Here is a 27,763-nt window from a genome sequence, read left to right as displayed (position 1 = left end):
AACATTGAGTAGCATTAATAGTCACTTCCATTCAAACTTACCAGTGGTCACTTGTGCTCCCGTCCACTCTGAATCACAGTGACTTTAACCAGCATTCGCAGCCGGTCGCACCTGCTTAAACCACTCAAATAATGCGCCACCCACGAAAGCAGTGCGGAGCGAGTGTCAGTCAGTGCACACGCGAGTATGCCTATGCTGCTATGAATAAAAGCGCACACACACACAAAAATGGATGAACAGGTAAAATATCCATTTGCACCTGCGGAGGAGACTTGGGCCAAGCGATAAGTAGCAGACAGACAAAAGTTAAGCTACAATGTTTTTATTCAACCCTAAGCAAAAGAGCCCAGGCAAAGGCCCCATGTAATCTTGAAACATTGCACTAGCAGGTCACACGTACACACACGCACACACACACAGCTGTACATCAGCACATAAATACGGCACATTCTCCGAGGCGGGGAAGGACACAACCTCCAGTCCGCAGAAACAGTTCTGGCACAGTTCACGGCGCACATCGCACTTGGCTGCTCTGCAGGCCAGAGTCGACGAGCATGGAAGAAGAGAGAGAAAAGAGGTGAACACAGTGAAAGTGGCTGCCCATTTCTGTTCCACCAATCTTGAAATTCTTTAAGTTCTGCTCCAAAAATTCTTGCGTCAAAAATGCGTTTTGCCAACACACGGTCCTTTTGAGTGTAGCCCATAATGTTGAGTAGGAGTGTTCCCACGAGTTCACATGGCAGGGTGTCTACAATAGACTTCCATTAATTCGACTCCGGTTATTTCGATCCCGGCTGGTGCCCATGCATTTCTATGGGTCGAAACTTTTGTTATTTCGATCTCCAAAATGGCCTTCGGCGGATAATTTAAACTTGATCGGTCAGCACACGTGCACCTGACCCGTACACGGTGGAAGCGTCTGTCTTAGGTACAGGGAATGTGTGCAGCACATGTCGGGAACATTTTCAAATGATTACCCTAGCTCACAATGACTGATTATGAGTAAATGCCAACGCACCTTTCTTCTTTTTTGTTAAGAAAATAGGGCTGGAAGTTTTCTGCATGGTGCAGTCGGATACAAAAACCAAAACTGCCTTTGGAACATTTGCATGCTTTGCCCCATAACACAGATGTACTACGACGAAACTGACTTTGCTCGACCGTTCCTGTTTGAGCAGCACTTCTACCACCGATACCAACACGTGGTTAGGAAAATGCCCCCATGAAAATGCGAGAGCTAGCAGCCCTGACCAGGTGAAAACCACTGTGACTCCATATATTCACCAGGTATAAAAAACATAGGATGCCAAGGAAATGTGCGGGTTGTTTTTTCAGCTCCAAACAAGCTAAACACTCGGTGTAAAACCACTAACCTGATGAGAACAAGAAAGCCAGTCTGCGATAAGAAGCATGAAGATCAGTTCGTCGCTTGCTCTGTAGGGGTAGTCTATCGTATTCCGCTGCCTTGAGGTAAATGCTATATAGGTCAAATTGGAAGATGCATCAGTGAATGCTTGAGAGAGCAAAGAAACAAGTCGAAGAGAGTATTGGGTGATTGTTTTCTAGTGCTTCATTGCAACACACGTACTTGTCACTCTCTTCTAGAAATCATCACTATTATAGGTGGCAATAAATGTGAGTCTGTAAGATTAATAATAGAAATCGAACACATCATTTCTGCTGCTGACCAATGTATAAGCAAACCTTCACTGTCCTTCTCCATGAAAGAAATTGATTATTTCCGCATGCCAGAGCTGGCTTCATTAGCAATGTAACACTTAGGCTTTCTTTGATGTACCGGTTTTTCAAGATTGCTTTCGTGCTGTCATGTACATGTATCATAGAGGTTTACTGTGTACATGGTTTTGTGTGCATGCAAGTACTACCAATCCTGGTGTTGATTTTGTCATTGATAGTGGTTACGTCCGTCTTTCATTTCTTCTGGTGTCCTTGTTTTGCAGCACTATACCATAGACCATTCCATGATGTTTGTAGGAAAGTGGCCACCATTGCACTACAATTTTTCTTGCTAAAAAATTGTGTGCACATTAGATTTCTACTTTAGGCACAGAGAAAGTGGGCAAATACTGCCAAATGAACCAGCAGTGTGTAGTGGCATTTTTCTGCCTCTTGTTTATTTCAACCCGCCTAATAATTCAATTGACTTCGTTGGGCCCTTCAGGGTCGAACTAATGGAAGCTGACTGCACTATGTTGGCACTTTTAAATTCCTCGATTTTTTCAAGCTTTAACAGATTGCTTATGAAAATTTCCATAATAAAAACTAATGGTTTGTCTCACTAAAGTACTGCCAGCCCATGATTTTAAAACTACTGCCAGTAAGATGTCAGTCAGTTGGAACACACTATCAGATTTGACTGAATCGTGTGTTTCATGCGAACTCCAACCACCCTAGCGTTCCTGCTTGCATAAAAAGGCGCCAATATTCTGCAGTTTGCAAAGATTCAGTTGAAACCATTGCTTACTTCTGCCATGCCACTATGTAAGCCATAACCACTGTATAAGTACCAATTTTCCTAATTTAGAATAGCTGAGGTGGAAATTCCCCATTATTTTTTTCCCTGAGAATTTCAGATTTTTCCTGATGGTAGACACCTTGCAGTTAAAAGTTAAACCTTTATTCAACATAGTGACAGCACAAGAGTTTTGTCCCATTGTCTGCTGGCAGCCACTATTGGTGGCTATGTGAAATGCACAGACAAGTGCCGAGAATCCGCCACATTGTGCAAACAACTCTCTTTTCAAGGGGCACCACCATGACTCTCAAGCTGGAGTATGCTTACACCTGGCAATGTCCATGGCAAAAATCCTCTCTGAAACGCACTGTTACTGGAGCATGTGCACAGGTAGCACATGGTTGGAACAGATTGTGCACTCTTAAGAAATACACAAGACTAGGGAAAACACGGGGAAGGCAGAGAAATTCAAGACGATGTGCAAAACGAGAACAAGGTGAAAGCCGGAGCCAACGTTTCGAAAAGTGGACTTGTCTTTTTCAAGGCAACATATGCTTTCCTCAGCACAGTACATATAGGTACGGTTCTTGTAAAGGGGAGAAGAGGTAATGCTCAACATAAGACTAGTAACATAAGATTAGCAACTGGCTCTCACATGCACTTCTAGGTTCTTAGTAACAAGCTGCTGTTAGGAGAGGTTAGTTAAGTGACTACTAGGCTGGAAAACCTGTCGCACAAACAAGGATGGAGTTTCAAGAGCATGACCATACCATCTGTGTACAGTAGAACTTCGTTGACACGACCCCGTTTTGTACAATTTTCCAGTGCCAATGTTCGTGATCAAGAACATGAAATATGACCCTATACAGTTTTGCTTTTATTTGTACCGGTTAATACCTTTCTGGGAAACACAATCTTTCAGTACCACTGTTTAGTACGTCACCAAACTGCGATTGTATGACAGGTGTTCACATGAGACCAAGAAAAGGTGCGAGGCATGTGCAATCAAGGGCAGTACGTGCCCGCCAGGGCAGCTTCCCTGCAGTACTCGTCTGCCAGTGTCGCGTAAAAATGCCAAGAGGCACTCGGTTTCCTCTTCCTTTACCAGCAAATCTTGTGGGCTGTCGCACGATGCACTCAGTTATCCCCTCTAAACCTATTGTGATAAGCATCTTTACCTATATGTAGTTTAAAAGAACTTGTTGTTGGGCGAGTTGGTGCACTAACAAACGGGGCGCAGGCTTGCAACTAATGTTTATTTCACAAAGACCACATATAAGTACATACACCACTGCGTGTGCGCGAGAAAAGAAAAGATAAAGGGAAGAAAAGCCTTGTATATGCAAAACGATAGCGTTCTCGGCTCCCAGCAAGCTCACTGGGCTATGCTCGCGCATAGGAAGAAGTAAAGATAGGACCCAAGGGTGCGGGACAAAACACGCCATTTTCCACGTCGATTGCACTGTTGGAGTAGTTTATCAGATACCTCTATCACGCGGCAAAGTTTACATTGGCCAAACAGGAAGGTGCGTGAATGAGCGCTTGCGTGAGCATGAATCGTCAATTAGAAATAAAACGAATGGGCACCTGCCTGTCCACTGCTTGGCGTGCCCGTGCAAGCCGATCGTGAAGAAAGTAAAAATTTTGTTCCGCTGCCGAGATAGCCGAGCCAGAGAGCTACTCGAGGCGTGCCATATTAGAAAGAAGGGACAAGACTGTGTCAGTGACACCTGAGTTTATTTGCACAACAGTGAGATGAGGTTTATTGACGAATGTAGGTAGGTCGCGTTTTGCATATACAAGGTTGTTCTTTCCTTTATCTTTTCTTTTCTCGCGCACGCACAGTGGTGTATGTCGGGGGTGTACTTAAATGTGGTCTTTGTGGAATAAATATTAGTTGTAATTCTGCGCCCATCCTTGTCCCATGCTGTCTCTGTGGTCCGTTTGTTAGCGCAGTTAAACAATGTTCGCTTTACCTATATATTTCAGTGCGTTTGGCGTGGTGCCATTGGAAACGTCCACTGCATGCCCTTAACAGGTTATAACCAAAACACGAAGTGAGTGGCATGTTTCGCTCTGGCAACATCGTATTCCAGCATCACCCACCAGCTCAATCTTGTTTCATGTCACTGTCTGAAAACACGCAACAGGAACACAACATGGACCTCGAGCCCCACCAGCTTGGCACAGGTCAGCGTCTCGTGCTGCAATAATTGACGCAATGCTTCTCATCAGGTAGCTCTCAGCTGCAGTTGTGTTTGCCAATTTTTTTAGTGACTTCGGTTCGTTTGTTCTTTCTCAATTTTTTTTTTTTTCAGGGCGTATGAACAAGGTTTTACTGTACTGCGCTTCCTACAGTTACACACAGAAAGCTTGTGGTAATGCAGGGTAGTGACGGCCTTTAATTGCTATGCCTCTTGAAGATGCGTCCTGCACAATTAGTGCGCTGGTTGCTCAACTTGGAGAAAAAATTATGCGTTCACACTTGCCGTTTGTTACTTTAAATTGTAGGTTTTTACTTATGCTTACTTTTGTCATGTGTTAGTAAACATAAATGCACAATGTATTATGCCATGGTGAATCATTGATGTTAGTGACACACTAAAGGTTCTTTGTTTAATAAACTGTATATAGTAAACTTCTGATTTTTCGGGCTCCTTAGGGGACACGAGAACAGCCGAAAAATCGGGCTGCCCGAAAAAATGAATGCAGCGGCTCCCAAAGTCTCAAATCACCACAGGCATGTCTGAAGTAGCTCAGAAGGCCTGTAAGTATACAGTGAAAGCTCGTTAATTCGAACTTCAATAATTCGAATTTATGGATAATTCGAACTGTACGATTAGGTCCGGCCAAGCTCCACAGAAGTCTATGTATAAAAAAGTCCGTTAATTCGAACGCGAGAAGGTTTTCTCACGGATAATTCGAACTACGCTCGCCTGGCACACGACCAGAGAAACACGCCTTCTGCCTACACACAAGGCTGTATTGCCTCCGAAACGGAGAGAACGGCGAGAGAAGGCAAAATCGGAAAAAAATCTAACCTGCGCGGGGTCAGCCAGAAGCCAGCGGCGGCTGCCGCCTCTCCGTTCTACGTAACCTCCGAGACTTCTTGCCCGTTGCGAATCTCGGAGGCTTTAGAAATCTTGTACAGCTGCTAATGTTGTGCGGAGATGGCACGGCAAGCGCCAAAACACAGCGAATCAAGTACGTCGCAGCTGCGCTTGCAATCAAGAACCAACGAATCAGGGCCTTCGCCACCTTCACATGTTCAGCGTCTTTGTCTCGGCAGTCTTCACCGGTTGTGCACCTCTGTTTTCAGATTAGGAGGTATCGGCCATCGCGATTCATTGTGATGGTGTTAAGCCTCGGCTAACGTTCGTTTCGGTGGACATCGGTGGTGGGGCACAGTCGGACCCAGAGCTTCGACTTGAAGATGGCGTGTGCCCGCAGCAAACGCCATCACTTTCTGACATGCCCTACTGCTTCCAAATCGCAGTGTACTGTTGCTTTCCTTCACTTTCGTTAGTTCGAACTTTCGTTAACTCGAACTCAAGCGGCTTCCCCTTGCGGTTCGAATTAACGAGCTTTTACTGTACTTATTAGTCTGATCGGTGCTCATACTATGACAGGAAATGGCGGGTGCACACGTGCGTAATTAATGAATACATAGTGTACCGTGACAATTACCCCTTCCCACTCTTGGTATGCTTCACCACGTAAAATGAGGCGAAGCTGACTTTCTAACTGGCATTTGCAACGCTGTGGTGGCTATGGCTGCCAGCGGATTTGCGTCCCAGGCTGCCCATTCGAGGTGGGCATGATAATCAAAATGGCAGCGGTGGTAACTTTGACATCTCTTTGGTGCTGCAGTCATGGCAAAAAGTCCGGAAAATCAAATGGCGAAGCATCTTTGCTTCTGAAATTTTAGATGTTCTTATACATTGATTCTATGGGGTACGTGGCAGTGCCGCGAAGGCATCAGAAAAATCGGCCATTAACTGTATCCCCCATGATCATTCCTATATATTTTGTTGCGTGCAACTTGTAAGTGTATGCGTGTCCCGCCTGAAGGAAAGGTACAAAGAAAAGAGGCTAGACAGTGCTGTGGTGTGCAGTCTTCTTTACTTTTCCGTGCATCATCTGTGTGCTGATTAAGTAGAAGATGAATATGCTGGAACATAAGGGAGTTGGTGATATGGGCCCAGCATATTCTACTACAGAAATTGCAGGCCACAATGCCATCACACCCACATCTCATCAGAGATTTTTGCAATCTGGTGCTAGTGTCGACAGGAACTGCAAGCACTACGGTTCATCAAGCATCACAATGAAGTGGAGCACTACAAGGACTTGCCTAAACTTTGGCTTCGAGTGGCTCTGCGACTTTGCAAATTGATCATTTCTAACAATAGGCACTGCTTAAAAACATGGTGACCATAATGTTTTCAGCTCTTGCAGCTGCTTCTGGTGCTTGCAGTAGACAAAAAACATGGAAAGTTATGCCGAAGGAGCTATTGCTAAGGGGTTTAGTTTGGGCAACACCTATAGTGCGATGCAAGTGCAACAATGTGTGGTGATTATGCCTGTGTGCATGATCATATTACCTTAAAGAGCATAGAATAGTTATGACTGCTCTATTATATAGAATTAACAAAAATTAAGCATAACAATGCAACACCGTCTGAAGCCAAAGCACAAAGATGCTCCATCTTCGTGCTTGTGGAAGAATTCCTGCATTTGAGCCATCATTTCCATGGTAGTCGAACGACTGCAGAACCAGAGTTCCTTTTAGGAAATTTCATGGACAAGAGATACCGTATTTACTTGCATAATGATCGCACCCTTGAATTTTGTTGTCAAAATTCGATTTTTTTCTTCTTTCTCGTGTAATGATCACACCTCGAACTAGCTGCAGCGATATATCGTGTGCCAAGTCTAGCTAATGATGATCACGCTTACCATCTGTCGCATGCTGCGCGAACGACTCTTCCAAGACGTACCAAGCGGTCTGCATGCACTCAATATTCTTAAGCAGATGCCCCATTTCATTTCTTTCATCACTTTCCGCACTTTCATGAAAAAAAGCTACAACCAAACTTGCCTCGGCTTTATTATTTGTAGGCTTCATAATGGTTTTGGTCAACAAAAACATAAAAGGCGCCTTTCGATTCTTCGTCTGCACTCATGGGCACGCAACAAATCGCGAGCGGCAACGATAGTGGCGATGTTTACACTGACATGTTAGAAGTGTACCCTATTCATATGACGATGCTTGTAACGCAGCTAAGATATTCGCCCACCCTTAGCAGAAACGTGCCTTATTAGGATAGCAGTGAAGACAAATGCCGCAGTTTTTGCAGCATGCCTGCCATGTGTTTCTATGTCACTGGCAGCTAAGCGTGCCCATCTCTGTTTCTGTCCCCTCAAAGTGGACATAGCTAGGTTATTGTCGCAAACTTGCTGATATTAATGATACGGAAGAAACTGTTTCAATGCGGGTAATGTACTCACAAGAAGATAAATAATCGTGTTTGGCCTGCCATTTTTTTTTTTGGTGTCCCGCACTGACAGCGGCAGCCGCCTGCTTGTCATCCCACAGCAAATGCGGGATGAAAAAAGAAAATGTTTCATTTCGTGGGAAATTTAACTCGCGTAATGATCGCGCCCCTGAATTTGCGTCAATTTTTTTAAACAAAGAAGCACAATCATAATGCGAGTAAATACGGTAAGAGGAGAAACGCTCGTTCAACCTTAGCAAGCACTTCGGGACGTCGCAGCCTTGCTTCATGGGGCGACAGCCGATTGGAAGGATACTTCTTCGCCTGGGTTGCCGCTTCTCCTTCCCGGGTGTGGCCCACACTCACTCCACCGTAATCAGGGAGTGGATCATGCTGCAGTGGAAAATTTAAAACACGGTTCACAAGTCTGCAAGAGCAGTTCTACTTCCAGCAGCACAGCCACAAGAGCAAAGTTCACTCAGGCAGTTTGACCATAAAAGGAAACCTTCATGTGCATGCACGCTTTCTATACCTCATTTTACTGTTAAGCAACAGCTCATAAAGTGTAAAATGTGTATGTGTGACCATTTGAAACATCAAAGGGTAATTCAACGGAAACACTATATCAGTTTGGACCGATAAAGTGCATTAATGGAAGAGAAAATTAAGGCCGAAATTCCATAATTGGATTTTGTGTCAAAACCACAGCACCTGAAGTATTTTCTCATATTGGTGTCGTTTGAACAAAACAGCGTAAAGGAGAGGACACAGCATGTAGCGAACAGACACACAGAGAACTGACTTCCAACTCATTTTCATTAACAGCAGGTGACATTATTTTAACAGCATTGACAACCAGCAATCCAAGCCATCGCACATGCATACAATGCTATTTATCACTGTAACTTTTTTAGTGTTCGCAGTCACTTATTAACCCTTTGAGGGTCAATGACGTAAGTATACGGCACCGTCTGTACGTTTAAAAAGCACGCCTCCCTCTCTCGGTTTTTGTTGCATGGCTTGTTTTAGCGGTAGTTTGCTCTCGCGCGTCTACTATATGCTACCGCTCGCACGGGCGGATGGCGGTTTATGCTTTGTTCCGCGGGCGGTTTTGGCTTCTTGCGCTTGCAAAACTGATGGCTATTCGTTACTAATCGCTCAAAGGGCGACCGCTTGTTTCTCACTCGTTTAGTGCTCACAGAGGTGTGCATAGGAACAATGCAGCCGTGCATGTGTTTCCACTGCTCTTCTTCTTTTTTTTTTAAGACTTTCGAAAACTAATTGCTTCTGGTTGGCGATAACATGAAGATTAGCGGAAGTTTGTCACGCTTTGCTATTTTGACGAGCACACAACCACATAGCTTTCTTGAGTGCGCGCACCTACGCAGTTCGATTACGTTATGGATGTACAGGGTCGTCCTTTTTGAAAGGGAACACGCGAGCGCGTGGCCTGTGCTCTGCGGCGGCTGCCTAGAGCGCCGGTCAGTGGCAGCGAGAGGAAGCACGTCCGCTTTTGGCGTCATCTATTGACGGTCAGAATGACTATAGGCATGGCCGATTGGAAGCGCCTACTGGACTCCCTTCCCCGTATTACTGATGCGCAAGGAGTGGGGCATGCAGTGCGAGTGCGATTTGCTAGCTGCAGGCCCCGCTCCTTGCGCATCAGTAATACGGGGAAGGGAATCCAGTAGGCGCTTCCAATCGGCCATGCCTATAGTCATTCTGACCGTCAATAGATGACGCCAAAAGCGGACGTGCTTCCTCTCGCTGCCACTGACCGGCGCTCTAGGCAGCCGCCGCAGAGCACAGGCCACGCGCTCGCGTGTTCCCTTTCAAAAAGGACGACCCTGTACATATTAGTGTAAAAGCAAGAACACTTAAGTCTTGCGAAATATTCTCGTGTGCGCACTTTCAAAGCCTTGAACTATAACAATGCATCAAATTTTCAGTTCTTATAAGTTTATTTCCTTGTTTACTGTTGTTATTAATGAATGAAGAGTACATATATAGCAACGCAAAATTTTTTTTTTCTCACTTTACGGTCACTCTAGAAAAATTAAGGTACATTTTTTTCCAAATAACTCCCCAAGAAGAATTGGAATCTGCAATAAAAAAAATATCGGCCCTGGGCGATCGCATATGGCGAGAAAAATCAACCCTCACAGGGTTAATCATTATGACACAATTACTGACCCACGGTAGTCTAATAGTTGGTTTCAAACCTGGTTCAGTCAACACTGCAGCCCGATGCTCTACCCAGTGACCCAAGTTGGTGGTAAAACAGACACAAAAATAAAAACATACAGAAACATCCAGGAACGTTTGTGAAGATCGCATAAATTCAGTGTACTCTACGCTGGCTAGATGGGTAGGTGTGCCAACTAACGCAGTTCACTGCTCTTTCGCGTCGTGACATCACGAGGGGGGAGCAGCCGTCTGCTACTGCATGTTGGTAATATTTCAAATTCTTTGCTTTTCGTGTAAGGCTTAAAATAAGATGGCCAACTTATGGTAAGAGAATAAGAGTGTGATGTTAGAAATAAGTGTTTGAAAGAATCGAACTAAAAAAATTTTTCTTTTTATCATCTGTCAACATGCAGACTATACAGCGAGCTGTACTTGCTGCCACAATAGTTCTTTAAGTTTCAGTAAGTTACAACAATGCTTAAGAAGTGATATGAGCGCTGCGAATGATGATCACCATTACTTGGGCTCCGGCATCAAGTGTTTCTGCAAAGAAGAAAATCAGCAGAGGGGACATCACTTGCTTCGCATCTACTTGTAAGTCAGGCTGGAAAATTCAAACCACGGCAAATATATGTCCGTTTACAACGATCCAAGAAAAGGAGCATGGACTTCGCTCTGCTGACAAAAAGCTTAAGTCGTGTGCGAGTGCCACTTCTGAGAGTGTGTCTGTGACTAATGAGTGGCGGCGTTCTGCCCTCCGTTCATGCCTACGCAACGAAGGAAATTTGAAAAAAAATAAGTGAAATTTGCTTAACAAGCAAGTGTTCCACGGGCTGGCGGCCAATTTGAACGCTCCAGGAGAGACCGAGCCATAACTTACACACCTGTCAAGTGAGCCGGTTGCCAATAAAAATGTGGCATGTTGTACAAAGGAGCCACTTCTTGTCCTTCAAGAAACTGATGATATGATTTGCGCAACAGTCTGTGGACAACAATAAATGATTGCTCAAAAGCTTTCTCGTTCACTCGAAGAACAGCCACACATCATCACTCTAGTTTAATACCGGCCATGAGGGCAGAATGCAAAAAAGCTCATGCACCGCGCATTGAGTGCATGTAAAAAATAATCCGGAGTCCCCCACCACAGTGTGCGCCTCATATTCAAATTGAGCTTCTGGCATGTAAAACTCCAGAATTTAATTTTTTTATATCACTGAATGGTGCAATAAATTGTATTTCTAACACTGTCCAATTTTTTTGTAGCTGAAAAAGATTGCTTATTTCTGTCGTACACGTGCCTCATACGTATCGTCTAGCTGTGCAAGGAACTGGGAGCTTTAGTTGCACTGGCCTCAGTATTTGCTTAATCTTATTTTACATTAGTTCAAAATCAAAACAATTTTCTTGCATGTTCTCCAGAAAAAAATTCAGAAAAGTCAATCCCCGCACGTATTATGCCGTTGTCAAGCGGGCAAGTTAAGTGCATTTTGGGACCTTGAGTAACACTTTAGGCTACGCGGTGCTAAACAGGAAAACGGAGCGCACTCGCAATAAAAAAAAAATCGGTGACAGACTAATACCGTGTTTTTTTGAATATGTAGATTAAAATAAAAAAACTTCTTAAAGGTGATTGTTTTAGTTGTATTATAAATACAAAACAATCTTAATCTATATTTGCTCAACAAAAAATGAAAATATTTATATTATAAGAGTGTTGCAAGTCAACGCCAGCCAAGACTAATGCCTAGCCAATCCAGAACAAGATGGTGGTGTGCGATGAGGCAGCATTTGGTCCTGTCATAACAGAATATCAGCGAATGCTGCTCTGATTATTTTGCTAATAGCTGTTCAACAACTAAAACGAACTTCTGTGTCCTTTTTCCATGTATTACATTTTGTACTATTGAAACCACTGGCGGCGAGGGTACGCACTCCGACAGGAGTGCACTCTTCTGCGAGTACACTCCGATTGCCCTTAACTTGCCCGTTTGACAGGGTAAGCCCACTTACATATACCATCTTGGACATAATTCTTCATTGCTGTTTATTTCAAAGGACTGATGCAAAGCTATTCAGTACAGAATTAGTGCATAGTTCATCAAAATTTGTTATCACAAATTACTTTACAGTCTTGAATACCGTTAAGAGCTGTAAACATTGCTTCTCAAACCTGGAAAGCAGCAGCAGACTGACCATATAAGTCTATCACTTTTGAAAGTGGCGTTAGTGCGAGGCATTTATAAATTTGTAACTGTCACTATGGTCGAACCCACTTCCAACAATGCTCGTTTTAACATATAATATATAACAATGAGCAGCTGATGCACCGTCAACTTTTGTATGTGTTCTATGGCAAAATAAACTGCTTACTACAAAGCTCCCACGCATGTTGCGTTATAGGTTATGATTAAATCTGCCTGCTATAAGGAAAAAGAACATGTAATCCTTAAAAAAAAAAAGAATGTATGCCTCGCACTTTTGCCACAACTGCCTTTGTAACCACGCATCTGGCACATCGCCCTACGCATTGCAGGCCTCGCACATCTCCTTTCCATCCCTCCTATGCACAGGTCAACGGCGGCAATGTTGGAGAGGTAGAAGGGAGATAGCACCTGGGGACTGTGATGCAACGAAGGCATGGTGTTGTAGCCAATTGCAGCAAGCCAGCTACTTTGCCCACAGAACACAGACAAAAGTTCAGCGGGGCAGCTGTGCATTGTTACATCTGAATATAGTTAAAACTGGCAAGGCTATAAGTGGGTTTTGACTGTACTTCTTTCTGTGTAGTTAATTCTTTTTTCTGTAATAAGTAATTAATTTCGTGCTAGTTCTTTTAGATCTTTAGGATGCCTACGTCTTAATTTACACAAATGCCCAACTTTTGTAACATTTGTAAGTTGGCTTTTCAAACACTTTTCTGTCTGCAGCTTGAGTATGTAGTCACTATCTGGTCATCCAACCACAATAATCTAATAACCTTGTAGAATCTGTGCAGAATAGGTACACTCATTTTGTCTCCTCTATCTAGCATAACGGAAATGTTCTTTACTTCCATGTGGGCGTCATGACATCGAGCTTTTGTGCTTGTTTCACTGAAATTCCGAGTGCCAGGCTTTCAACTTTATGTCTGTCTATACCATCTTGCACATCACGCAGATTACAAAATCATCTCAGCTTCATGCGCACCTATGGCACGACGGTCACTTTCCTTTTAACACTCACAGGCGCCATGCGAGTGAACGACCTACCAGGCTTCATCGGCGTTAACTCTGATAACAAAAAATTTAGCTAGCATCTAACCACACATTTCATTGGATGAAATAGAGCGGTAGCTTTTATTGTTTCTTCTTGTTGTGTCTTTGTTCATTTGCATTGTTAAACATGAAATAGCCATGTGCACTGCCTGGAACTGTCTATCTGTTTTCATATTAACTTAGTTCTCTCATCATATTTGTTTTAAAGTTATTTCTTTAACATGCACCTTCAGATAGCTGTTGTATATTGTATGCCGTTTTTAACTGAAATGTGCGAATTTGTGTACAATTTTTCCCTGTACTCTGATATGCAGTTTGCTTTAAGTCTTTGTTTTTGTTTTGCATCCCCATATTACTGTGCTAGCCCCCTCTTACCCAATTCCTCATATAGAAGACTGTAAGGTACTTCGAATAAATAAAATTTAAAAAATGTTTGGATGTTTGTCTCCTGTGATTTTTTCTTGAAATCCAGTTATAACAATTATTGGTTTAACAATGGGGTTTTCTTGGTGCAATAAGTGGGTTCGACTGCAAAGCCATATAAAGACAGTTTCCAGTTTAAATACAGTTATAAACGTGCAGATCCCACACACTGTGGGAATCAATGTAAGCGAAGCTTTCTGTGCTGTTTACTTTGATTCACCATAATCACCACTGATGTTGATGGCAAATGTTTAATTTCTTCAATGTTTAGTGAAAGACAAGAACGGTTAGTTGTTGAAGTTAAACGCTACCTTGCGTGCACCATTGCTGTTTGTCTGCATAGTACACAGAACAGACAGGGAGACGTATTTGCTTGAGGCATTGTTGAGCGTGAACGTTAAGCATATACATTGCCTCACATAGCACATCGCATTGTGGCAGAAGTATTAAACTTTAATTGAATTATGGGACTGTATGTGCCAAAACTACAATTGTATTATGAGGCATGCTGCAGAGGTGGACTCCGGATTAATTTGGCACTGTGGTGTTCTTTAACGTGCCCCTAAATCTAGGCGCACGAGCGCTTTTTGGTTAAAGCGCTCGTGCACGAGCACTTTTGGGTTTTTTGGGTTTTTTTGGGTAAAATAATACCACCATCGAAGTGTGGCCACCACGGTCGGGATCAAACTCACAACACTGAGCAATGCCATAGCCGCAAAGCTATCGCGGTGGGCACAGAAGTGTTCATTTTGGCCGTCATTTTGTAGCGATGCCTTTTCCCAATGACAATGCCTTTCGGTGCTTTTCGAATTTGTGAGTGGCCGCATTTGACACTGCCCAGAGCAGAGCACCTCTTGACCACTCACAAAAGCGAAAAGCGCTAAAGGCATTAGCATCGGGAAAAGGTATTGCCACAATATCGCTTGGGGCCTTGATGCGTGACTGCTTCCACAGTGTTGCCTAGACCCTACGATGCGCTTTAGTGCGGCTCTGCATCTGCACGCCTTGCCCAAGTTGTATGCTTGACAAATGTGCCCAATGTTTATTTTACAGAAATAGCTGGAGTGTGCTCTACTGTACCTTGAACTTAAATTAATCCCGTTTGCCCGCTACTGCTGTCGCGTCTATAGCCGTAACATTTCCTTGCCTTCTCGCGTCGCCTTTTCCGTATACCCCCCCTACCCCTTTGTGTGGGAACTGCAAGCAAAGAGTGGCAGGTTCACTCATTTCACGACTACATCGGTTCTACTCACTCTACCTTGCTTCCCTCTGGACTTGCACGTTAGCAGAAAGTAAGCACTGCAAGTTCTGTTATGCTTTTGCGGAGGGTCACGGATAATTACAGCTGTCAAGAGGCTAATGTGGCAACAACCAGTGAGCTCCATTGTGCACACTTGAAGTGGTGCAAAGGTCCAAACGAGTTTCTTGCATCGCCTTTCCTCTCTGCCGCACTCCTGCCATGTATACGCGCTCTGAACCACCTTTTGACACGGGGTACCAGACAGCAGCAGCAGCAGTGGGAAAGTCGAAGGAAGAGGTAAAGAAACATTCACTTTAATACGCTGCAGTTCCACTGTAAAATGGCTGCACCAGCACACGATGCACAGACTGTGACAGGCCACAGACCATAGCGCCATTTTTGTTGTCATGCAGTGGAGAAGCACTAACTACACTTCACACCTGGAACGTGGCACTCCTACCCATCTAGCCACTGTAATATTGTCCATCTTAACCCATAAAAATTAACTAATCCCCAACTGGTACCACCAGAACCTGTGACGTCATGGCAAGCTGTTATGGGGACTTCAAGGTAGGGTCACGACTCAGTACCTAGATTTTATTTTACAACCTTCAGGCTTGCCAAGCCTTCTTTCGTAACAAGAGTTTTTAGTTCTTTTTTTGGTATCACAGAAAAGTAATTTACAAATGCAACTCAACTTATGTCTCTCTCGTGTGGCCCTTTAAATAGCAGGGTACTCCAGCCCGTTCATGAAGGTGAGCCGTAGCCACTCAGAATTTTTAGTAGTATATTACTGTTACAGGAGTCGAAGCTTGAAACTCAAAAATGGGTTTTCTGTGCCTGTCCATCTTATCCACAAGACCAATGACGATGGCCATCATCACCATCATCAACAAGTCATGTTTATCGTGTCACCATCAGGCCAGCTTGCCAATTCTTTGCCCAACACCACCACTGGGATTTGAACATGTGCCCTTGCACCAATGGGAACTGGACACACCACCCACAGCACTGAGCAAAAGAAAAGTGCAATCACAGAATTCTACCCCAGCATATGGGGCAGGAACTTGGAGGTAAACAAAGAAGCTTAACAAGACGTTGAGTACTGTACAAAGAGTAATGGAATAGAAATTTGTTAAGTGTAATGTCAAAGGGACCCTGACCAGGCCAAATAGCAAGTTTTGGTTATACGCTGGAAGTTACATGCCCTGGAGCATTCTGCCTTAAGAATTTTTCAAATTGGTTCATTAATAGCCGAGATAGAAATATTTCAATGCTGCGAACTCGACATTGACACTCTCTCTACTTGCCCCCCATCTAGCCTCCGGAAGCAAAATTTCTTCCCTGTGTTCTCCCATACCGGAGCTGGAGGATTGTGTGATGCATAGGTCACGGGCCCCAGCTTTTTTTTTCTTTTTTTTTCTTTTTTTTGCCTTTTTGCTGCACAACGCACTTCCGCTGATGGCGTCACGCGCCAGCAGTTGAGATTGTGTCGTTTCACGCAGTGCGCTGTGCACGAGGACACCGTACTAGCCGTGTAAGTCAGGGCTACACGAATACTGAGGCTGAAACAAGTGGATCACACGATCCTGCGCTGGAACACGGTAGAAAATGACGTAGTTTGTTTGTCTATGTGCGCAACTGCACAACCTGAGAACAAGCAGACGAAATGGAAGTACATCTCTCTTGCTGCAATGCAAAGTGAAAAAAACATACAGACATTTGGTTTGTGTTTTTTTTATTATTTCTTAAAACTTAAACTTGTCTATTGAACCACCTGATTGCACAAACGAGAGATGTTGCCTTTGTGAGGGAGATCAGCACACTCAAAAGCACTGTTGCCATCGCATAGCTCATACCCACTTCGCTCTCTGGCTGCGCCCTACCTGCTGGTGCTGCGTTTGTCGCTGCTGCTCTACGGCCCGAATAAACCCCCTTTCACCTCGAATAACTCTTGAAATCACATGCCACACCAGGAGCCATATCACAGCACTGCCATGTATGTAAGCGCACTTGTGCGACATGCGTCGACTCTCTGGCTGGGAGCGCAGCACCCGTGAGGAGAAGAGCAGATGGCATTTGGAGCGAAATTTAAGCTCTTTCTGCGGCACGTAGCGATGCAATACTGAGCAAACACGGTCGTTAGTGCGCATTGTATGCATGGCACTTGTCAGCTCAAAAGGACCAGACCTGGTGAGGGGGCCCTTTGAGAGACAGGAAGAGAGTGGTGTGAATCAGAGAGCAAACGGGAATATCCGATATTCTAGTTGACATTAAGAGAAAAAAATTTAGCTGGGCAGGCCACGTATGTGTCAGACAAATAGTCAGTGGTCTGTCAGAATCACAGTTTGGATGCCAAGGGAAGGGAAACGCAGTTGAGGACAGCAGAGAATTAGGTGAGGTGATGAAATTAGGAAATTTGCAGGCACAAGTTGGAATCGGGTAGTGTAAGACAAGGGTATATTGGAGATCACTGGGAGAGGCCTTCGTCCAGCAGTGGTCATAAAAATAGGCTGGTGACAATGAATTTGTGCAAGGTTTAACACCCTGTGCAGATCCGAAAAGTGGTGGCATCCGTTCGTGCATTTTTGAGGCCACAGCAGGAGACATGTCGTGCGCATCACAAGCTGGTCTAGAGAGACAGCAGCATGCACTGTGCGCGCCTGTTGCTGGGGCAGTAAACGTTTCCAGAGCTGAAGGAATGGCCCATGCAAGCTGACTTTTTAAAAAGCAAAACCTTGTTAAACAGTTGCATTTGACACAAAAATACCTTTGTTATATTCAGCATTATAAGCACATATTCATTACACTAACAATGGTGACGACATTTATTTACTTTATCCCGCAATCTGCTACATCCGTTTTCACTGTATTAAGGTTCAACTGTATATTTCCAAATCTGCACTGAAAAATCATTTTAAACACGAGAAAATTACATAGCAAAAGAACACAAATATACAAATGAAAACTCTGGGTGTCACATCTAGAATATGTCATTTAGCAGGCAGCTGTCATTGAGCAACTATTTCTATCAATGTGGCCAAACCCAAACCTGAAGTGGACACGTTAAGTGTTAACAACTGTATATGCAGAAGGCACAGCACGTAACTATGAAATACACGTAACGCCACCTGGATTTTCTTAACTTTTTTAGAACATCTTAAAAATTATTATTATTGCTATTACGTGTGAGGGTGCAGCCGTCAACATTATAAGGTGTCTCAATCCACCTTCCATTTTCATTTCGAAGAACATATATAATGCAATATAATAATATTTTTATTGCGCTTCAAGGGTTACCAATACACATTCGTTGCCACATTTAAGCACGTAGCACCTTCTGGTGGGCAAGCAGACCAGCGAAGCAGGCCAAGCAACAAAAGTGTCTAAGTAAAAAAAAGAAAAGCTCACCCGTAGAGGTAGTAGAAGAAGGAGAGCAGGTAGAAGGCCAGCTTGACCCATCCCTCACGCATTGCCCGGCTCAGCTGGTCAGCGTTCATTATGCTCGTAGGGTCGTACAGGCCAGGCACGCTCATCACGGGACGCTGCCGGTACCTATGGAAGGAGGGACCATCCTTCACACTCCATTCCACACACACATACGCAAGAAAGGTACACGAAAGTGCCATGTAATTACATGTAGCACCCAGTCCCACATCTTTACACCACAAAATATGATTATATTTATGCATTATGTGAAAGGCTTCGTAGATGTACACCTATGTACCACGGAAAGACAAGTCTTGGTTGCAGTGACAGTGTCTTGCTACGGAGCGACAAGTCTCTGTTAAACAGTGGCCTACTGTTCGCACTCGCAACCACAACCGCATGTTGCATACTGCAAGCACAAAAGTGAACAAAGGGTATGCAACCAGGCAATTCGTGGTTGGTTGTCAAATGCCAAGTACTTATTCTGTACACAGATGGCGCCACAGGTCGAGAACAGCTGCACTGCCACACACAGAGCGATGCTTCCATGACTGCGCAGCTTGTGCAGCCTAGTGCAAATAAAAAGATTTTCTATATTTAAGAGGAAGCTTTAGCTTGGGCACAACTCCAATGCCACCCATTCAAATACATGTAAAACATGGAAATGCTTTTATCAGATAACCACTGGGCTACTTTTAATTAAATTTGCCACATTTGGGAGAGAAAGTTAAATTATAGTGCCTGTTGGAAGCGAAATCTTGATTTAAGGCCTTAATTTTTACAGTGAAGCTGGGCTCCTTTCGCCACTATCGTGTGTGTGTGTAGACAAAAAAAAAACATCATCGGGATAGGCTCCAGCGTCGTCGTCTTGCGCAGTTGACTCATTGGTGCCCCGCGGTGCTACTGTGTGAATGCGCTCGTACTACTGCTCCCGTGTTCGTCGTCATCACCATTTATTAATCAAGAAACACGAATACACATTCAATTATATAGAAGGACTTTAATGAACTATTGAGATTTGCCTAGTGATGAACACCGGGGCCGCACGTTTCAGCTTTGCTGGTTAACCATCTGTATGGAGTGCTTGGGCTGACATTTTTTGAAAGAAATTTCCAAAAAATGTTAATGTTTGAAAAAAAAAATACAAGCATGAAATATATAAATTTGTAGCTCTATTCTGTAAACTGCATCCGTTACAACATTCAAAGCACACAAATTTGATATATCAATTTATATCTTACGCAAGTTTGTTACATTGTTTATTCCTTATTCTTTATTCAAGAATTACCCCGCATTGCCCGAAGGCATTACAGCTGCAGGTTACAGGAGGGAAAAAAACAAATCTTCACTCACACAGCACACTTGCTCTTCACACAGCTGATTCCACTGCACAATAGTTTTGACAAAAGAGGAATTTGCAAATAAGTTTGTCCTCGCAGCTTACTTGCGGATTTTGAGAGAATGATCATCATACTTAGATACATGATGTGGTTGTTTAAAATATATTTCATTGCTAATTCCAGTATTATTGTTAAAAATGAGAAATAGAAATTTAAGTCTGAACTTTTTCCACCGAGAGGAAAGCGATTCCCAATTCAATTCGTGTTTCATTTCAATACAACTTTCTCTCTATCGATACTGCCCCAGGACGAACCTAGCAGCTTGGTTTTGTATTTTTTCTAGTTTATCAATAAAGTTTTTTTGCACAGGGTCCCAGACAGCACAGGCGTATTTTGAAATTGGTCTCACACATGTAGGTAAGCTGTTTTTTTTTAGGTTTGACTGTGAACATTTCAAATTCCTCTGAGCTGAGTGCCCTTCTAGCTTTTACAATGACGTCATCCACATGAGCAGACCATGAGCAGACCATGAGCAGTCAGATAACGTGACACCTAGATACTTGTATATAGGTTCATTTTTTAGAGCGCAGCTCTTTGGCGTCCGTTCCTGGGTTTCGCGTCGTCGTCGGCGTTGTCGTCGGCCTCGTAACCAGCTCCGCCCCCCTTTCATCCCCCCAGCGCTAGCAGCGACCGACTGATACCGCTGGATGCCGCTGACGCCGCTAGAGAGTCAAGATAACGTGACTGCATAGAACACCGTCGCCGCCATGCAGAAAGAGGAGGAAAGGGTCCCCCCCCCCTGTTCTTGTGTGGCGGATAGGGTGCTCTTCAGTTGCCGACGCGCCGGTTATTTCACGTAGGCCCCGGCAGGTCGACGAATACGTGACCACCTTCCCACGGCTAGACCTGGTTCTTAGCACTGCGGAAGCGAGGGTATCATATTGTTTGTGTCGGCATCGGCGGCGTTGTCCCTGAAACCAACTCCGCAGCTGGGGTTGACTCACTATCGGCGTCAGCGGCATCAGTCAGTCGCTGCTATCTCTTCCCTCCTCCCTTTATCGTGTTGTCCGCTTGCTGCGCGCGCTTCTGCCCCCATCGTTTGCCGCTGGGTGTACACGCCGCCCCCCTCCCCCCTCTTCCTGCGAGTCTCCGGTTGTCAAAGCGCCGGCTCGAACTTAATTCCTTTCTTCGCTCCTCCTCCAATGCAACCCCTGTGCGGTGGCAATCAGAGAGCCAGATCGGTGGCGGCGGATCTGTATATGTGCACCGCCCGAGCCGAAATTGCCGCTGCCGTTCGCCACTGCGAAATTATCTGCCAGTTCTTTCTGAGCCATGAGCGAGACGACCGATGGAAGTCCTCCGTCTGCTGCTGCTGCTGCTGCTGCTGCTAAACGAGCTGCCAGAGCAGAGGCCCAGCGCCGTCGCCGTCAGAATCCAGAGATGCGTGCCGCCGAAGCAGAAGCTTACCGTCGCCGCCGTCGAGATGATCCAGGAGTACGCGTCGCCGAAGCAGAGGCTAAGCGCCGCCGCCGAGAAGACCCTGCCGTTCGCGCCGCCGAAGCGGAGGCTCATCGCCGCCGTCGAGAGAAACCAGCAGTAAGCGAGGCTGAAGCAGAAGCTCATCGCCGCCGCCGAGAAGACCCTGCAGTTCGCGCCGCCGAAGCGGAGGCTCATCGCCGCCGTCGAGAGCAACCAGCAGTAAGCGAGGCTGAAGCAGAAGCTCATCGCCGTCGCAGAGAAGACTCTACCGTTCGCGCGGCCGAGGCCGAGGCCAAACGCAAACAAAGGCTCGCAAACAGTCAGGGTGCAACAAATGCTTTCCGGCGACAGTTTACAGACAATCCGTTTGGAAGTGTGTGTTCAGTGTGTGATCGGCTCTGGTTCCAAAATGACGTGAAACCGCTTCCGGATACGTGCCGTGAGAATCTCCGGTGTGCGTTTCCCAACTCGGACTTGTGTCAATTCAGACTGTGTTCTTCATGCATGCAATCTGTGCGGAAAGGTGACATTCCTCATTTTTCGACAACAAACGGTTACAAATATCCCTCGAGGCCAGCGCACCTTCCACAACTTAATGCGGTGAGTGTAAGACTGTTAAAGGAATACGTGTGAAAAATAAAAAAAAAATTCTGTGATAGCGCATACATGTGTTGCTCGATTTCTTTGCCTCAATCTATCGAAAAGGTGAAACAGCTTATTTGCTGCGCTCAAATTTCGCATTAGGAAGTAACGTAATCGTCGGTAATTTTTTATCAGGGTATCATTTATCTGCTAAAGACTTACAATCCTTTTCCTTTATTTTGTAAAACAAACGTGAACACACTTTTCTGAATCCAAATTCATCTTCTATGTGGAACACCAAGTATTAATGCATTCTAAATGTGATTGTAACATGGCAGCATCTTGTTTACTTTTAATTTTCCTATAAATAACACAAATGCCAGCAAACAACCACATAAACGAAGAAATACCCACAGAGATATCATTTATGTAGAGTAAAAACAAAAGTGGCCCTAAGATTGAGCCCTGTGGAACTCCATTTCATTTCATTTCATTTCATTTTATTTCCTTAAAGGCCCCATTGAAGGGGTATTACATAAGGGGTGGGTACATACATACATAAACAAATTGAAGGCCATATTTTTATTACAGGGTAAGATAATTTGTTACGGTGTTTAAAAATGTGCTAGGACAGGTTATGACTGATTTCGTTGGAAAGGCCGTTCCAGTCTGTTGCTGCACGAAAAAAGAATGAAGACGAAAAAGTGACAGTGCGTGTACGTGGGCGCGCGACTTGTTGCGGGTGACCGGTGCGACTGGATATGCGTGCCGGGGGGAGAATGTATGGTGCTTTGCCAAGTGAGCTGTAAAAGAACTTGTGAAAAAGACAAAGACTAGCAATGCGGCGTCGAGATGCAAGCAATGATAAGCCAGATTCTGTTTTTAATGCCGATATACTGATGTTGTAGGAGTACTTAGAATGAATAAATCTTGTAGCTCGATTTTGAAGCGATTCCAGTTGATTGATGAGATATACTTGATGAGGGTTCCAAATGGGGGATGCATATTCTAATTTCGCCCTGACGAGAGACTGATAGGCTAGTAATTTTACATGTTAGGGGGCGTGGCGCAAGTGGCGTTTTAAAAACCCGAGTGTTTTGTTAGCAGATGAAATGATGTTCATAATGTGCGTTTCCCAGGTTGAGTCACTGCAAAGGGTTACTCCGAGATATTTGTAGGAAGGAACTAATTCAAGGTTGACGTCAGCAATTTGGTACGAGAAAACAAGTGGATTTCTGCGGTGGTGGAAGGAGACAGTCTTACATTTGTTAGCGTTTAGTTCCATTAGCCAAAGGTTACACCATTCCTGTACACTTCGCAGGTCGTTTTGAAGGGACGTGTTATCGGAAACGCTGTTAATTTTACGATAAATTACACAATCGTCTGCAAACATACGGATGTTAGAAGATACATGTATTGGTAGGTCATTAATGTAAATTAGAAATAGTAGTGGACCAAGGACTGACCCTTGGGGTACGCCTGAGGTTACAGGGGTAGAGTTAGATGCTTGATTGTTGACAAAGACTGATTGTGAACGGTTACTTAAGAATTCTTTAATCCATGCTAAGATATTGGTATTCAGATGTAATGCGGCAAGTTTTAGTAGTAGACGCTCATGAGGAACTTTGTCAAAAGCTTTGGCGAAATCTAGGAAGATGGCGTCAGTCTGGGAGTTAGAGTCAAGGTTTACATGCAGATCGTGAACGAACATAGCTAGCTGCGTTTCGCAGGAAAAACCTTTCCTGAAACCATGCTGCGCAGGATGAAAAAAAATGGTTGGCATCAAGGAAGTCCATGATATGTGTGTAGATGATATGTTCAAGGATTTTGCAGGGTACCATGGGTAATGAGATGGGGCGATAATTTAATGGGGAGTGTTTGTTGCCCGATTTGTGAACTGGAACGACCTTTCCGTGCTTCCAATCTGGAGGCAGCACGCCTGCTGAAACTGACTGTGAAAATAGAAGACAGAGATATGCTGCACAAATATATTTAGTGTTTTTTAGAAGTTTAGACGTAATGTCGTCCACACCAGCTGCCGATGAAAGTTTGATATTGTCTATGAGGGATGTAATGCCAGATGGAAAAAATGTAATAGGTGGCATGGTACATTGAAAGTTCGCATGAGGAATAGAAAATGACATTTCAGTTTCTTGTGTAAATACTGACGCAAAGGTTGTGTTAAACAAGTGAGCGCATTCAGCGTCGGTTAGGGAATCACCTGATTCATTTGATAAGGTAATAGTTCGCGTGTCGTGTGGGCTTAAGACTTGCCAGAATTTTTTTGGGTCGTTCTTAACCCTTTGAAGGTTTTTGCCGTACATGTACGTCGGCGGTTTTCTGTCCCGCAAGGTCTTTGCCGTACGGGTACGGTTTCGACCCTCCGTTTGAAATTTCGCGCCATAATGACGATGCACGCTCACTGGGAGGTGCTGCCACCTCTTAGGACTTACAAGAAGCGTTTAAAATTCGTGCTACCTTCTTGGGGAGATAAACATAACTGACTTCTAGCTTCAGCGCGTCGTCGCGCAGACTGCGGCAACACCCCTTTTGCGGTTTCGGTTTCACCGCGTGATCGCAACAGAGGCGCGCGAAACGTAATTTTTCTCTTTGTCGGCACTCTCTTGCAGATGCTGTGGAAGTTGATTTCTATCTTGATTGGCGCTGCTCTTAGCTTGTTTATAACGCCGCTCGCGAGGTATTCTCGCTTTCAGCGGCAACGCGGTTTCGGTTCCGCTGCAACGAAGGCGCGCGAAACGTGATTTTTATCTTTGTCGGCACGCTATCGCAGGGGCGGCGGAAGTTGATTTCTATCTTGATTGGCACTGCTCTTAGCTCGTTTATCACCGCCGCTCATGAGGTATTCTCGCTCTCTGCGGCTGTTCGGGGACTCGTGTTTCAAGGATACCACACTCTGAAATACTATTGAACATTTCGCAGTTCTGAGTGATGCCGACACCAAAATACTGTTCCTAATTTTTTTTTACTATTTATTCCCGACTTTATACATCTTGGACATTCAAGATCCGCAATAAAATAATTTGACCCACTGGGAAAGTTTTCTTCAAAACAATTCGACCCTCAAAGGGTTAAGCATGTTCGGCACATCAAAATAAAAGAATGAGCATTTGGCATGAAGTATGGCTTCCAGATAGGCAGTTTCAGCGGTTTTGTATTTTTTCCATGCGTCAGGGTTGTTACGGGACTTAGCTGCTCGGAATAGACGTTTTTTCTTGTTTTCTAATCGCTTCAGTGCTTTATTGAACAAGGGTTGTGCTGAATTGGAATGAATGCTAATTTGGGGAATGTATTTGCCAACTAAATTGTTTAGTTTCTCTTTGAAAATTTGCCAATTTTCACCCATGGTATGAGAAGGAAAGGCACTTGCAAAAATGGGGTAAAATTGCGTTAGTTCATGATTAATTGCTTCATAATTGCCCTTTCCATACAAGCAAATAGTCTTTTTAACAGTCGGGGTGAAAACGGGTTTAATTACAAAGTCGACATGAATGACTTTGTGGTCACTGATTTCGGGAAGATACGCGATGGATGACACGCTCTCAGGATTACTTGTTAAGACAAGGTCTAGAATATTTTGGCAGTTATCGGTGACACGGGTTGGTTCTGTGAGCACTTGAGATAAGTTAAAGTTAAGGCATACCTCAAGGAACTCGTTCGATTCCCTTGATGTAGCCGTTGGTGCAGGCCGGCTTGACCAATCGATATTAGGAAAATTAAAGTCTCCAAATAGAATTACATGCATGTTGGGGTGTTTGGTGGTTATTTCACTTAAGATATTATTCAGTTTGAAAGAGAAGTCTGGAGTACTATTAGGGGGCCTATAGCAAACGCCAAGTAAAATTGAATAGGGTGCGGCATGGCATTTAAGCCATAGGATTTCAAGATCGGACATAGTGTTAACAGATGTACATGATATATTTTGGTCTATGGCGACAAGTACCCCTCCCCCCATCGCGCCCTTGCGATCGTTTCGGAAGAGTTGGAAATTTGGTAGGTCAGCGTGCACTTCGCTGTCCGTTACGTCTCCTGTAAGCCATGTTTCCGTTAATATTAGAAGGTTACTGCCAGATGACGAAACCAGATTAGAAATAATGTCACGTTTTGGGATGAAGCTCCGTATGTTAGTGAAAATAGCGGAAAGGAACAAGTTTGATCGCGCGGCGGGCCGAGGGTGGGAAGGCACATGCTGATGACTGGGCAATTGCTACGATATTTCCTTAACAGATTCTGTGGAATGGTCAAACACGTATCGTTTGGTACCTATATGTAATGTTTTGAAGCGGAGAGAGTAGGACGTTGATTTCGATTTAGCAAAAGCAATAAGGTTTTTACGAGCAATTCTGATGGGTTGAGGGAAATCTTCTCCGACGCTGAAATTGCTTCCCTTAAATTTAGGGCCATTAGAAAGTAGAGACTCTTTAGTTTTGAATTGATTAAATTTTACGATAAGTGGCCGAGCACGGCCTTCTGTATGGCGTCCAAGGCGATGCGCACGGTCAATATGGTTAGGATAAATGACGAAGTTCAAGTGTTCATTGCAGTGGCGGATGACGATTTTTTCAGATTCTGCAAATGTTTCTTTCGGGTTAGGATCGGAGATATTCCTGACAGACAAGGGGTGCCAGTCGTATTCTCTGCGCCATGCAAGCTCGCTCAGTTGTGTCCTCGCATTCTTTCTGATGGGAGCAAGAAACATGGCTACTTTAAAGTACATGCCAAGCTGTACACAACATGTGCTACCGGAGTTGTCTATGAGTTTCCGCGGTCTTGCGGTAAGACGTGTCGGCTAGACTGGGCGATGCATAAATGAGCGTGCGCGGGATCGTGAGCTGCCACCGAAAGGTAAAGATGCAGTACATTTATCCAGGCACTGCATGTCACATCACCGTGAGCCACGACAGGACAAGATGCGGATTCTTGGAAGAAGCAGGGACACCACAGCATGTGACTTGTTATTTCATATTAAAGAGCGAGTACCATCTTGTATTAGCAACACACCACTTTTACTTTTGCATGCAGAAAGAAGGTTTTTTGAAAGCCGGCTGTGATTAGGGTGTCGCACGATTTAAGCTGTTTTGTATGTTGTGCATTTGCCTGCGTGTATACAGTGCATGTTATACAATAAGACAATAAACAGTAAAAAGTTGGCGCTCCCCTCGTTCCCTTCTGTCCTTCCTTGTTTGTGCCAAAGAGATTATATTTATGGTCTACTCAGCATTATGCATGTAACTTGATCTATAATTACATCGGTTTTATATCATCTTGGCAACCTTCCTTTGTAAGTAGTGTCGTCATACAGATATCTTGGCCTCTCCATGTCTTTAAAACTTACCTGGAAAGATCACATTGAATCCATAATCACCAGCACCAACAAAACACTTGCATATCTTTGTCGGAATTTCTCACGCACTCCTTAGGCTCTTAAACTTTTACTTAATAAAACACTAATTCGTTCGAAGGTGGAATACGCCGCTTCTGTTTGGGACCCTTTCCATGAAAATCTAATCTACTCACTTGAAATGGTTCAAAATAACTCTGCACATTTTATTATGTCTAACTATGCTCGAACTGCAAGTGTGACTAATATGAAATCGAGTCTTGAACTACCACCACTAGCATCCCACCGTAAGATTTATCGCTTGTGTCTTTTTCACCGCATATTTCACCATTTTTCACTACAGGATGATTTCATATTTCCTCCCCAGTATGTATCATCACGCATTGATCACCGACATAAAGGTTGCCGTTCCATTTTGCAGGACTTCTACTTTCCAGTATTCATATTTCCCCATGACTTCTGAGGAGTGGAACCATCTTTCTGCCACACTGCAGAC

At 44.2% G+C, this 27,763-nt stretch overlaps 1 protein-coding gene across 3 annotated transcripts in view; it reads right to left on the bottom strand.

Annotated features, from left to right (window-relative positions):
- Window positions 1-306: 306 nt before the first annotated feature.
- The window catches only part of cni (protein cornichon), a 54,672-nt gene continuing 27,215 nt past the window's right edge, over window positions 307-27,763 (bottom strand). The window contains exons 4-7 of one of the 3 annotated variants that reach the window (XM_065454785.2): window positions 18,490-18,633; window positions 8,227-8,367; window positions 1,374-1,477; window positions 307-532 (exon numbers count right to left, since the gene is read on the bottom strand). In XM_065454785.2, the coding sequence (XP_065310857.1) occupies window positions 8,337-8,367; window positions 18,490-18,633 (175 nt within the window). In that variant the 3' untranslated portion in view covers window positions 307-532; window positions 1,374-1,477; window positions 8,227-8,336. The remainder of the gene's footprint in view (window positions 533-1,373; window positions 1,478-8,226; window positions 8,368-18,489; window positions 18,634-27,763) is intronic. The other 2 variants (XM_065454784.2, XM_065454783.2) reach the window with 2 other exon arrangements.

This window comes from Dermacentor albipictus, unplaced genomic scaffold (assembly GCF_038994185.2).
Source record: "Dermacentor albipictus isolate Rhodes 1998 colony unplaced genomic scaffold, USDA_Dalb.pri_finalv2 scaffold_16, whole genome shotgun sequence".
NCBI lineage: Eukaryota > Metazoa > Arthropoda > Arachnida > Ixodida > Ixodidae > Dermacentor > Dermacentor albipictus.
Note: the sequence above shows the minus strand (reverse complement) of the source record. Positions and strands in the feature narration are given on the sequence as shown.